This window comes from Oncorhynchus gorbuscha, unplaced genomic scaffold, assembly GCF_021184085.1.
Source record: "Oncorhynchus gorbuscha isolate QuinsamMale2020 ecotype Even-year unplaced genomic scaffold, OgorEven_v1.0 Un_scaffold_918, whole genome shotgun sequence".
Lineage (NCBI taxonomy): Eukaryota > Metazoa > Chordata > Actinopteri > Salmoniformes > Salmonidae > Oncorhynchus > Oncorhynchus gorbuscha.
The window spans coordinates 60,223-74,830 of NW_025745681.1; the positions used below are offsets into that span (position 1 = coordinate 60,223).

The 14,608-nt window shown below is 42.9% G+C and overlaps 1 protein-coding gene across 11 annotated transcripts in view; it reads left to right on the forward strand.

Moving 5' to 3' along the window:
* Window positions 1–1,817: 1,817 nt before the first annotated feature.
* Window positions 1,818–14,608, forward strand: part of LOC124019422 (serine/threonine-protein kinase WNK2-like) — a 69,627-nt gene continuing 56,836 nt past the window's right edge. For 8 of the 11 annotated variants that reach the window (XM_046334751.1, XM_046334758.1, XM_046334759.1 and 5 more), the window contains exons 1-2: window positions 1,818–2,107; window positions 7,784–8,569. In XM_046334751.1, the coding sequence (XP_046190707.1) occupies window positions 7,940–8,569 (630 nt within the window). In that variant the 5' untranslated portion in view covers window positions 1,818–2,107; window positions 7,784–7,939. The remainder of the gene's footprint in view (window positions 2,108–7,783; window positions 8,570–14,608) is intronic. The other 3 variants (XM_046334761.1, XM_046334762.1, XM_046334753.1) reach the window with 2 other exon arrangements.

The following is a 14,608-nucleotide window of genomic DNA, read 5'->3' on the forward strand; positions in this document are numbered from 1 at the left end:
CCAACGAGAGCGTACAGGTCGCAAGGATGGGTAGTATATGGGGCTTTGGTGACAAAACGGATGGCACTCTGATAGACTGCATCCAATTTGTTGAGTAGGAAATTGGAGGCTATTTTGTAAATGACATCGCCGAAGTCGAGGATTGGTAGGATGGTCAGTTTTACAAGGGTATGTTTGGCAGCATGAGTGAAGGATGCTTTGTTGTGAAATAGGAAGCCAATTCTAGATTTAACTTTGGATTGGAGATGTTTGATGTGGGTCTGGAAGGAGAGTTTACAGTCTAACCAGGCACCTAGGTATTTGTAGTTGTCCACATATTCTAAATCAGAGCCGTCCAGAGTAGTGATGTTGGACAGGTGGGCAGGTGCAGGCAGCGATCGGTTGAAGAGCATGCATTTAGTTTTACTTGTATTTAAGAGCAATTGAAGGCCACGGAAGGAGAGTTGTATGGCATTGAAGCTTGCCTGGAGGGTTGTTAACACAGTGTCCAAAGAAGGGCCAGAAGTATACAGAATGGTGTCGTCTGCGTAGAGGTGGATCAGAGACTCACCAGCGGCAAGAGCAACATCATTTATGTATACAGAGAAGAGAGTCGGTCCAATAATTGAACCCTGTGGCACCCCCATAGAGACTGCCAGAGGTCCGGACAGCAGACCCTCCGATTTGACACACTGAACTCTATCAGAGAAGTAGTTGGTGAACCAGGCGAGGCAATCATTTGAGAAACCAAGGCTGTCGAGTCTGCCGATGAGGATGTGGTGATTGACAGAGTCGAAAGCCTTGGCCAGATCAATGAATACGGCTACACAACAATGTTTCTTATCGATGGCGGTTAAGATATCGTTTAGGACCTTGTGCGTGGCTGAGGTGCCCCCATGACCAGCTCTGAAACCAAATTGCATAGCAGAGAAGGTATGGTGAGATTCGAAATGGTCGGTAATCTGTTGTTGACTTGGCTTTCGAAGACCTTAGAAAGGCAGGGTAGAATAGATATAGGTCTGTAGCAGATTGGGTCAAGAGTGTGTCCCCCCTTTGAAGAGGGGGATGACCGCAGCTGCTTTCCAATCTTTGGGAATCTCAGACGACACAAAAGAGAGGTTGAACAGGCTAGTAATAGGGGTGGCAACAATTTCGGCAAATAATTTTAGAAAGACAGGGTCCAGATTGTCTAGCCCGGCTGATTTCTAGGGGTCCAGATTTTGCAGCTCTTTCAGAACATCAGCTGATTGGATTTGAGAGAAGGAGAAATGGGGAAGGCTTGGTCGACTTGCTGTGGGGGGTGCAGTGCTGTTGACCGGGGTAGGGGTAGCCAGGTGGAAAGCATGGCCAGCTGTAGAAAAATACTTATTGAAATGTTCAATTATAGTGGATTTATCAGTGGTGACAGTGTTTCCTATCTTCAGTGCAGTGAGCAGCTGGGAGGAGGTGTTCTTATACATCGACTTTACAGTGTCCCAGAACTTTTTTGAGTTAGTGTTGCAGGAAGCAAATTTCTGCTTGAAAAAGCTAGCCTTGGCTTTTCTAACTGCCTGTATATAATGGTTTCTAGCTTCCCTGAAAAGCTACATATCACGGGGGCTGTTCGATGCTAATGCAGAACGCCATAGGATGTTTTTGTGTTGGTTAAGGGCAAAAAAATAAAACTGTCTAAAGAAGTAGCGTTTTTGAACAACTTCCATAGCCAATGTTGGTATTTTTGTTGTTGTTGTTGTTGCGGGTTATACCGTTTCACTGGTGGACAAAGCAAATGGGCTGGGTCAACACGTATCGCCTCCTCTGTTGTCGCAAGCTAAACGTGCGCTTTAATTGGGTGGCCCTCCAGTCATTACTATGGGCGTGGAACCTGTAAAAAGGGGACCTCGCAGCAGTAGACAGTAGTTGCATTTACCGGGCTGATTTATTTTGTGATGGGAAACACTGACGACCTATTAACGGTTCAAGTTAAATACTGAGGATATTTACCCGGACACTATGGACATCACCATTACAACTCTTGAAGATTCATCGCCTCTGAAAGTCGTATGACAGAGACTCGCGCAGGTAAGCTGCAGAAAGCTCAACCGCACGCGTATTTCCCACATCGGATGAGTCGAGGCCGGGAAGCAAGGTTGGTGACATTCCGTCCGAATTGGCAACAGTTTTCTCGTTTATAATTATTTACAGCTTGGACCTAACAGCTATATGGAACTAAAATAAGCAATTGTGGATAAACTGATAAACTGTTCTCGTTTTGCTGTCTCGTCGTGGTTCAACCTTCCTATATACTGTCACTGGGTTCAACGTTGTTTCATTCAGGGCTAGCATCAGTCGGCTAGCTAGCATCATCAGCCAGCTTCCTTGCCTGCTCAAACGAGTTACGTTAGGCTCCAAACAAATTACCACTAATGTAATAACATTTTGACTGGGTGTTAGGTAGCTACCCGTTGAGGAAACATAACTAACCAGATCACATTGTCAATTATTTCACAAGCTCTTGCTGATGTGTATCTTATCAGGCTACATTTTATTTAAGCCTGGTCTCTAAGACTACACGTAACATGGTAAACGAAAACCCTGAACACTCAATTTGTGTGATGTGGTGTTTGGTATGGTTACATAAGATAGGCTACTTAAGCCAAAAAATGATGGGAAGGGTGGTTGGACAGGTGGGCCTATGACAAATGTCTAGCATCTACTCTCCTCACAGACCACGTTTACATGTGTACAGTATTCTGGATAGTAGCGGTGGTCCTTCTGTAGCTCAGTTGGTAGAGCATGGCGCTTGTAACGCCAGGGTAGTGGGTTCGATCCCCGGGACCACCCATATGTAGAATGTATGCACACATTACTGTAAGTCGCTTAGGATAAAAGCGTCTGCTAAATGGCATATATTATAGCTCATATCCCACTTAAGGTATTATTTGGGATCATATGTTTAAATGCACCTTTTGATATTCTGCTCATGAGTGTCCCTGTATCGATGAATAAACAGAATATTCCTAATTTAAATTAATACGGTGAAATAGTAACTGAAATATGGACTCTGACTATAGGACTACAGCCTCTCACATGTAATATAATTCCTGCACAACTATGCATTTCTTGCAGTGAAATTATACAAGTTATTTTGACTCCACAGGAGTGGAGTAATTTCTTTCAGTGTCTTGAGAGAATGTGTGTGTATCTTTGACACTGTTATGCAAGCAGACAGTACAGCACATGACCATAAGTAAGTGGACACCTGCTCATTGAACATCTCATTTCAAAATAATTAATATGAAGTCCCTCCCCCCTTGCTGCTATAATAGCCTTTGCTCCTCTGGGAAGGCTTTCCACTAGATATTGGAGCATTGCTGCGATGACTTGCTTCCATTCAGCCACAAGCATTAATGAGGTCAGGCACTGATGTTGGGCGATTAGGCTTGGCCCGTGGTCAGCATTCCAATTCATCCCAAAGGTGTTTGATGGGATTGAGGTCAGGGCTCTGCAGGCCAGTCAAGTTCTTCCACACCGATCTCGACAAACCATTTCTGTATGGACCTCGCTTTGTGCATGGGGGCATTGTCATGCTTAAACAGGAAAGCGCTTCACTAATCTGTTGCCACAAAGTTGAAAGCACAGAATTGTCTAGAATGTCATTATGCTGTAGCGTTAAGATTTCCCTAACCATGAAAAACAGCCCCAGACCATTATGTGGGTGTCCTGTTTGGACATGTGCTCATTCAAGGCCCCCCCCCCTACATTGTAGAATAACAGTAAAGACATCAAAGGTATGAAACAACACACATGGAATCATGTAGCAACCAAAAGTGTTAAACACATATAAATACATTTTACATTCAAAGCAGCCACCCTTTGCCTTGACAGCTTTGCACACTCTTGGCATTCTCTCAATTGCCACATATGCTGAGCGCTTGGCTGCTTTTCCTTCACTCTATGGTCCAACTCATCCCAAACCATCTCAATTGGATTGAGGTTGGGTGCTTGTGGAGGCTGATTGTGGAGGCTAAGTCATCTGATGCAGCATTCCATCACTCTCCTCTTCGTCAAATAGCCCTTACACAGCCTGGAGGTGTGTTGGGTCATTGTCCTGTTGAAAAACAAATGATAGTCCCACTAAGCGCAAACCAGATGGGATGACGTATCACTGTGGTAGCCATGCTGGTTAAGTGTGCCCTGAATTTGAAATAAATCAGACCATGTCACCAGCAAAGCACCATCACACCACCTCCATGCTTCATGGTGGGAACCACACATACAGAGATCATCCGTTCACCTGCTCTGCGGCTCAAAGACATGGCGGTTGGAACCAAAAATCTCAAGTTTGGACTGAGACCAAAGGACCAATTTCCACCAGTCGAATGTCCATTGTGTGTGTTTCTTGGCCCAAGCAAGTCTCTTATTGGTGTCCTTTAGTGGTGGTTACTTTGCAGCAATTTGACCATGAAAGCCTGTTTCATGCTGTCTCCTCTGAACAGTTGATGTTGAGATCTATGTGTTACTTGAACTCTGAGGCATTTTATATGTGCTGCAATTTCTGAGGCTGGTAACTCGCATGAACTTATCCTCTGCAGCAGAGGTAACTCTGGGTCTTCATTTCCTGTGGCGGTCCTCATGAGAGCCAGTTTCATCATAGCGCTTGATGGTTTTTGCGACTGCACTTTCAAAGTTCTTAATGTTCTGGATAGACTGACCTTCATGTCTTAAAGTAATAATGGACTGTTATTTTGCTTATTTGAGCTGTTCTTGCCTTAATATGGACTTGGTCCTTCACCAAATAGGGTTATCTTCTGTATACCACCTCTACCTTGTAACAACACAACTGATTTGGCTCAAATGCATTACGAAGGAAAGGAATTCCACAAATTAACTTTAAAACAAGGCACACCTGTTAATTGAAATGCATTCCATCTCATGAAGCTAGTTGAGCGCTTTGCACACTCTTGACATTCTAACACTTGGTTACTACATGATTTCATAGTTTGTCTTAATTATTATTCTACAATGTAAAAAATAAAGAAACCTTTGTATGTACAGTACATTTGGGAAAGTATTCAGACCCCTTGAATTTCCAAATGTGTTATGTTACAGCCTTATTCTAAAAGGTATTAAATTGTTTTCCTCATCAATCAATACAATACCCCATAATGACAAAGTGGCAGGGTAGCCTAGTGGTTCGAGTGTTGGACTAGTAACCAGAAGGTTGCAAGTTCAAACCCCTGAGCTGACAAGGTACAAATCTGTCGTTCTCCTGCTGAACAGGCAGATAACCCACTATTCCTAGGCCGTCATTGAAAATAAGAATTTGTTCCTAACTGACATGCCTAGTTAAATAAAGGTTAAAAAACAAAAAAAAACAATAGGTATAGAAACTGTTGCAAGTGTATAAAAAACATTTACTCAATACTTTTTGAGGCACCTTTGGCAGCGACTACAGCCTTGAGGGTATGACGCTACAGGCTTGGCACACCTGTATTTGGGGAGTTTCTCCCATTCTCCTCTGCAGATCCTCTCAAACTCTTAGGTTGGATGGGGAGTGTCGCTGCACAGCTATTTTCATGGTCATTGTCCTGTGGAAGGTGAACCTTTTCCCCAGTCGGAGGTCCTGAGCGCTCTAGTGCAGGTTTTTATCAAGGATCTCTAAGTACTTTGCTCTGTTAATCTTTCCCTCGGTCCTGGCTAGTTTCCCAGTCCCTGCTTCTGAAAAACATCCCCATAGCATGATGCTGCTGGTTTCCTCCAGAAGTGATGCTTGGCATTCAGGCCAAAGGGTTCAATCTTGGTTTCATCAGACCAGATAATCTTGTTTCTCATGGTCTGAGTCCTTTAGGTGCCTTTTGGAAAACTACATGCAGGCTGTAATGTGGCTTCCGTCTAGCCACTCTACCATAAAGGCCTGACTGGTGGAGTGCTTCAGAGATGGTTGTCCTTCAAAGGTTCTCCCATCTTCCCAGAGGGACTCTAGAGCTCTGTCAGACTGACGATCGGGTTCTTGGTCACCTCCCTGACCAAGGCCCTTCTCCCCCGATTGCTCAGTTTGGCTGGGTGGCCAGCTGAAGGAAGAGTCTTGGCTGTTCCAAACTTCTTCCATTTGAGAATGATGGCGGCCACTGTTCTTGGGGACCTTCAATGCTGCAGTTATGTTTTGGTACCCTTCCCCAGATATTTTCCTTCGACACAATCTTGTCTTAGAGCTCTACGGACAACTCCTTCAACCTCGTGGTTTGGTTTTTGTTCTGACATGAACTGTCAACTGTGGGACCTTATGTAGATGGGTGTGAGCCTCTCCAAATCATGTCCAGTCAATTTAATTTACCACAGGTGGACTCCACTCAAGTTGTAGAAACAGCTCAAGGATGCTCATTGGAAACGGGATGCACCAGAGAAATTTAATGTCTCCATAGCAAAGGCTCTGAATAGTTATCGAAATAAGGCATTTCTGTTTTTTTAATTTAATAAATTAGCAAAAATGTCAACCTGTTTTTGCTTTGTCATGTGTAGATTAAGAAGGAAAAACATGTATTTAATCCATTCTAGAATAAGGCTGCAACGTAACAATGTGGAAAGGGGTCTGAATACTTTCATGTTTCAACCAATCAAAATATGCACCCAAGACAAACTGAGGTCTTATCAGAAACGTGTTGTCATTTTTCACAGATTTTAATTTCCTTAACTGGTGAAACTGACGTTTTGCACAGGACTAATTTTACCATTGTTTTGGACTTTTCTCCCTGTTCCCTAAACGAAACAGACAATTGTTATTAACAAGATAACCAATGCATTCATTCTATTGACTTAAGACTTTATTCTGGTGAGCACTTTATTTAGTCTATTGGGGCAAGAAGTTATGACAGAGAAGCTGCATGTATCAAACTATAGTTGACAGACAAATGGCCTACCAAATGTCAGAAATGATAAGCAGAAACGTAACATAAATTAATTATAGTAGGCAAATTATGGACTTCACACAACACCCCACGATATGGGAAACTGAGCCTGCGCAGACCTTTTAAAAACAACAGTAAACGGGATAAGATGTTTACATGCCACAGTATCTGGTCTTAGATCAGCATATCCCAGGCATCTTATCCAGGTTTCTCATAACCGGGATACAAGCTTTTTTGAGTTATTGTAAATACTTGAGTATAATAATGGAATATTGGTGTGCATGTAAACGTGGTCAGACTACTTTAGAATGTTTGCTAATTTGCAGCTTGCAACTACTTAACTTTTTTTTCTTGATACTTTGCAACTACTAGACCGTCCCCTAACCCTTTAACTATAACTGCTAGTTAACCACCTAGCTAAAGTTGGCCACAACTAATTTGTATTAGATCATACATATTGCAAATTCTTAAATCATATGAAATGGATGATGGACATCCACAAATTTTTATATGTAACATATCATACAAATTGTAGTGGCCCAGATTTGTCTACTATGTTACATTTACCCTTAAGTCCAGGTTGTTTATTTAGCCAAATGCTAGATAGCTATTTAATGAATGTGAACTACAGCATTTAGCAGGTGAACATAAAATAAAGAGCTATCTGGCTAGATGCATCCTTTCAGCCAGCTTTTACAACCATTTGTTTTTCAGTGTCATCTTTCCTCTCTGGCATTTTTAATTTCTCAAACTTTTGCTAGTTATTCCTATGTCAGTATGACTGAGCCAGGAAGCAGAAAACAAGATTTTGTTTATATAGTTTGAGAAATGAACTTTGCATGTTAATGTTTTCGGCTTCCACTCCTTTTAAATCTTTCAACACTCTTAAAACATTTTTTTTGTGTGCTTCTGTTTAGATTGATGTGCACACTGACGTCGTTCCGTTGATACCCCCATGGTGAAGAATTGTCACCGGGTGTATGCTGCAGATATTCGGCCCCCACTCCATCTTCACTTTGGGAATAGCCATGGCAATCATCTGGAAACGTCAGTGACTCAACAATTAAATCGCCATGGAATCGGGTGCTGAGCCCATTGGATTTAAATACCCATCTCTTCCCAATTCACAATGTGAACTCAACATAAATATGTATGAGACTAGCAGAGACGGAAACGTCACTAATATGGACACTTCGACGGTCGTGAGAGGTGGGAGCGACCCAAGTGCATATCCTCCATCGAATTATCAGCGGATCGTGCGCCAAAGATTCATCAGGAGAAGTTTGTGGTTCTCAGACTCTGATGAGCAGGCCTTTGAGGTGCCAGAATGTGACAACCGGAGTAAAATCCTCAACGTAAGCCTGCGCACGTTAGTTGACAGGACACGGGGGGCTCGGTTGGGGCCACAGGAGAGCTCCAGTCCTGAGAGTCAAGGGGGGAAGAAAGGCAGCGCCACAGAGAGCGCCAGCGCTGATGAGAAGGAGAAGACTGTGGATAAATTGAATGTTACATCCACCGACGGCAGTAAAAACACTGTCAGAACTGCTAGCGAGGAGGAAGAGGCGGAGATGAAAGCTGTTTCCACGTCCCCTGGGGGACGGTTTCTCAAGTTCGATATCGAGCTCGGGAGAGGGTCCTTCAAGACTGTCTATAAAGGTCTGGATACTGACACCTGGGTGGAAGTTGCCTGGTGTGAACTTCAGGTAAGATGCTGTACTTTTTTTTTTGTTTGTTTGTTTTTTGACCATAGTATCCTGATGCTCAAGCACTTCACTGCAGTTTGTTGTGAATAAGAAGACTTATTCGATCTGCTCAAACTTTTAATACATTTAAAACATTTGTTATAGTAATGCAGCTATGGGTTTAATTTGGACAACTATAGATTGGGAAGTTTCAATGCACTTCAGTCTATTTTTCCTAAAGGCCTGCTATGAAACATCATCACATATTAAGTATCAACATACCTCTGAGTGAGTCCTCTGGCTCTCTCTGATGGGTGTCCTACTCGACTGGTTGGTTTCACCTAGTGATTTCCATTAGAGGGCTGATGCATGGCTCTCACAGTCCTCTCTTATGCTGTCAGTGAATGTTCACACTTCATGGCAGCATAATGGTGATGTCTACGGGGAGTTGTCAATCAGCTAGACTACTATAGGGAATGGGAATCTACTAAGTTGTAAATGGGTTTCCACTAAATTTTAAATGGTTATAAGGATCTGTAGGATTGACAAGCATTTGTCACTGCCATTGACCAAGAGGCCTTTGTAGGCTACACTGACTCTATTCTTAATCTCTCCTTGTTTCAACAAGACCCTAACTGATCTGACCCTAACTGATCTAAGTGTGTTAGACACTGGCTGTATTTAAGCAGTCAGACAGTATAGGGTAGAGTGCTTGTGAGTTTTGTTCCAGCAGTATGCAGATGAGGGGTAAATCCCCTGCTGTGCAACAGGAGGGCTGCTGACAGGAAGCAGCTGAAACGTGCTGATGCATGCTGGGAGCGGTGTGGTGGCCCTGTGGCCTTGATGAAGCTCTTTCAGGTGTGTGAGTGAGATAATGTTGCTTGCTTGGCCTACCTCATGGGATCATGAAAAGTTAGCCCAGAAGTGAAATCTCAGGAGTGCAGCTCTATGTCTCCCTTCTATTCTGAGAAGGGACATTTAGCATTGTTCTACCAATGACACACTTGGCCCTGCGAGACAGATTCATCTTTTCACTGGGATGATGATGCCATATAGGTGATCATGGAATAGAGGAAGCCAATATCTACTCAAACAAGCAAAGTATGACCCATAATTGGACACCGGATGTGGAACAGTAAATCATTCATTCTATAGCCTACTGTTTTCCCATAGATGTGTGCAAACACTCCCTCTAGTGGGCAGTTTGCTATAAAACACAAACCACCATTCAAGGTTCCATTTTCCCACTACCATTTTCTTCCTCAGTTCTCTATGTAGGCCTATTGTATTGTTGGTTTTAACAAATTGTTCCTCATAAATGGCATTGTTGACAGAAATGCTGCCCTGCTCAATGGTTTTCATCAGAACGCTGATGCTTTCTGGTTCTTCCCTAGGACTTTTAATTTATTAGAAGCATTGATTAGAGCTTGAGGTGGCGCCGTTGATTGAGTCGCATGTTGGTGCCTTAAGTCATTGGAAATAGTAGTGTTGCGTGCATCCTATAGGACAGCGGTGCTGAACTCTTAACCTACGAGGTCCGGCGCCTGCTGATTTTCTGTTGTACTTGATTATTAACTGCACACACCTGGAGTCCCAGGTCTAAATCGGTTCCTGGTTAGAGGGGTGCAATGGGAAAACATGCAGTGGAACTGACTTCCAGGTCCAGAGTGGACTTTGAGGGATATAGCACCTAATGTGGGTGTCTCTGTAATGTAATTCTGGACAGGCATGTGAAATTGAACATGGATCCACTTAGACTGTGCTGCAATACAGTCTACTAGCTAAGTTAGATTCAGCAGAATTTACAGTAATGCTGAGTACTAGGGATGGAAGTGCCCGGATGGCCTATAAAGGGCCTGTTTTATACAGCTCACTGTCTGAAGGGCCCAGACAAGCCTCTAGAGTTTAATGAGAAGAAATGCCCTCTACCCTGCTGTCACCCCGACGCCTCATTCACCCTCAACAGCAGTGCATGGTAGGCTCAGCTACGGTGCACGTTAATCAGTGTGCACATTTGGCCCTCAACCGGGCACGTGGGTGGTGCCAGCCCTGTGTTGTTCAGTGTACTCTGTGGTGCTATGCGACTGTTGCTGGAGCATTTCTTGTTTGGAATAGAAAGAGGGGAATGTCTCAGTGATTTTCCACTGTTTCCCTCCCTCTGTCGGTCATGTGGCCCTTCTGCCTGGAAGTTTAATCTGGTCCTGTGCTTTCTCTCCCTGTTGGTCTTTTTTCCCCCTCACTTGCTCTTTCTCTCTGCTACTGGCTTTCTCTTGCGCTCTTCTCTCAGGCTTGTCTCACTTACTCAGTCTCTGCCTCTTTCTATCAACATCTCTTTCTATGTCTGCCCTGGCACCACACAGATGGCAGAGGGACGGGTGCTGATAAGGGAGAAATTTCATTCTCACACATGTATGTGTACCTGAGGGGCACACACACACATCCTACATGTTAATGAATGTAAATTGTAAAGTCTGTAATTTTTGTTGTCGGACTCTTACTCGGCTACTAATCATCAAGGTCTGTCACTCACTCTTGGAAGTTCTTTGGTTCTGACTCACACTAGCTCAGTTTTAAGGTGTATAATCAGGTCTTGCACGCATACAGGGTTGAGTGTGCGCTGGTATTTGGCAGGGTGCACGCTGCTCTGCAGATAAAATCTGCTGTTGTGCTTCTGAATGCAGTGATTGTGCTGACACCATGGCAGCAGAATGAAACGGGCTCTCGCTGAGATAAGGACAGTAGCTGCACACCCTTCTGTAACCAGTTCTACTGGGCGTTGAGCATACTCTGACCAAAAGTCTGGACTTCCTGTTTTGGATTGAGGCCTATTGTTAAAGGCCCAGTGCCTTCAAAGTGTGAACATGTATATAAATACACTGTTGGAATAATAGTGTGAAAATGATAATGCCCTTTTAGTGTAAGCAGTTTGAAAAGGCGGCATAAAATGTTTTGGTGGGATGGAGTTTTGGCCTGCCTGGCGACCACCAGGTGGTACGTTTGGCCTGCCTGGCGACCACCAGGTGGTACGTTTGTTAATTGACCAATAAGACAGGGTTCTAAACCTCTCTGCCAATAACGGCTAGTTTGTAGTTTTCCACTCCCAGGCATTCCTAGGCAAATTCTTGCTTGAGAAATTGCTCTTTTACTAAGAAACTATTTTTGTTTTTTTGACCCTTTTTTAAAATTGAAAACAAATACAATAAGGTACTTAGTGGTTTGTGTAGTGTGTGTGCACTGCAAGTTAAGAAAGCAATTTACAAGTTAGACAACTTTGTTTTATTTTTCCAAGTTTATTGGTCACAGCCCATGGGGCAGTGAGAGAGGTACACAATGGCTCTAACAGGGCCTCGTCAGTGGCTGTGTCCTCCAGCATGTCGGAGCTCCTTTGTCACAAAGCCATGGTGAAGTGGGCCAAGCCCGTTACAGGTGTCCTGTTGGCTAAAGAACATACAGGACCAGGCTATGCTCGGGGGTAGCTGTAGCTAGAATGTGTGAACTGTGACCAAGGCACAAAGGCAGTGTGTGAACTGCAGAAAAGGCCTTGACTAGTTCATGACAGTTTGTCCTTGTCATATGTATGAATTGGTGAAACTCACTGACAAAGCCTAGCAGGTGTAAAGAAATGGTAAGCCTAGTCACTGACAGAAGTTTCCTTAGTGGGCCAACCGTATCACAGACCTGGAGTCGTTCTCTCTGACCGCTACTGTCGGATCCTGCAGTCCAGAGTTTTTACCACAAAGGTTATACATGTACATCGCCTTGGGAAAGTATTCAGACCCCTTGACTTTTTCCACATTTTTGTTACGTTACAGCCTTATTCTAAAATGGATTTAAAAAATAATAATATATATATATATATATAATCCTCCGCAATCTACACACAATACCCCATAATAACACAACCGAAAACAGGTTTTTAGAAATGTTTTACACACACAGTTGAAGTGGGAAGTTTACATCCACTTAGGTTGGCGTCATTAACTCGTTTTTCAACCACTCCACACACTTGTTAACAAACTATAGTTTCTGCAAGTCGGTTAGGACATCTACTTTGTGCATGACAAGTCATTTTTCCAACAATTTGTTTACTGACAGGTTATTTCACTTAAAGTTCACTGTATCACAATTCCAGTGGGTCAATGTTTAAACACTCTAAATTGACTGCCTTTAAACAGCTTGGAAAATTCCAGAAAATTAAGACATTGCTTTAGAAGTTTCTGATAGGCTAATTGACATAATTTGAGGCAATTGGAGATGTACCTGTGGATGTATGTCAAGGCTTACCTTCAAACTCAGTGCCTCTTTCGCTTGACATAATGGGAAAATAAAATCAGCCAAGACCTCAGGGGAAGAAAAAAAAAATGGTAGACTGGTTCATCCTTGGGAGCAATTTCCAAACGCCTGAAGGTACCACATTCATCTGTAGAAACAATAGTACGCAAGTATAAACACCATGGGACCACGCAGCCATCATACCGCTCAGGAAGGAAACACGTTCTGTCTCCTAGAGATGAACGTACTTTGGTGCGAAAAGTGCAAATCAATCCCAGAACAGCAAAGGACCTTGTGAAGATGCTGGAGGAAACAAGCACAAAAGTATCTATATCCACAGTAAAATTATTCCTATTACGACATGACCTGAAAGGCCGCTCAGCAAGGCAGAAGCCATTGCTCCATAACTGCCATAAGAACCAGACTACGGTTTGCAAATGCACATGGGGACAAAGATCGTACTTTTTGGAGAAACGTCCTCTGGTCTGATGAAACAAAAATAACTGTTTGACCATCGTTATGTTTGGAGGAAAAACGGTGAGGCTTGCAAGCCGAAGAACACCATCCCAACCGTGAAGCATGGGGGGTGGCAGCATCATGTTGTGGAGGTGCTTTGCTGCAGGAGGGACTAGTGCACTTTGCAAAATAGATGGCGTCATGAGGAGTAAAATGATGTGGATATATTGAAGCGACATCAGTCAGGAAGTTAACCTCTCTAGGGTATGTGGGACGCTAGTGTCCCACCTGGCCAACATCCAGTGAGATTGCAGAGCGCCAAATACAGAAATACTCATTATAAAAATTCAGAAAAGACAACTATTTTACATGGATTCACAAGAAGTTAATCTTTAAACCTAACGGTGTCAGATTTCAAAAATGCTTTACGTCGAAAGCATACCGTACAATTATTTGAGAACATAGCCCAGCAGACAAATCGTTACAAACAGTAACCAGCCTAGTAGAAGAGTTACACATGTCAGAAATAGAGAAAATGAATCATTTACCTTTCATCTTAATATTTGCACTCAGACATTCATTTATTCAATAAATGTTCCTTTTGTTCGATAAAGTCTCTTTATATCTGAACCTCAGTTTTCAGTAATCCACAGGCTCAAATCCAAATTGTATCCGTGGAGTTCATAGAAACATATCAAACAATGTTTATATTCAACCCTCAGATTGTTTTTAGCCTAAATACTCTGATATTTCAACCGGACAATAACGTCAATATAAAAGGTAAACAAGAAAGGTACTCTCTCTCGGTCGCGTACATGAAAAAGCTCTGTGACATGGCAGGGTCCACTCATTCAGATTGCTCTTATTCCCTCATTTTTCTGAATACAAGCCTGAAACCATTTCTAAAGACTGACATCTAGTGGAAGGCATAGGAACTTTTGAGTCCTAAGTCAATGGATACTGTAATGGCATTGAATAGAAAACTACCCCAAAAAAGAAGTCCAACTTCCTGAATGGATTTTTCTCAGGTTTTCGCCAGCCAAAACACTTCTGTTATACTCACGTTATTTTAACAGTTTTGGAGACTTTAGTGTTTTCTATCCAAATCTACTAATTATATGCATATCCTATCTTCTGGGCCTGAGTAGAAGGTAGTTTAATTTGGGCACGCTTTTCATCCAAAATTCCAAATGCTGCCCCCTACCCTAGAGAAGTTAAAGCTAGGTCGCAAATGGGTCTTCTAAATGGACAATGACCCCAAGCAGACTTCCAAAGTTGTGTCAAAATGGCTTTAGGACAAGAAAGTGACGGTATTGGAATGGCGATCACAAA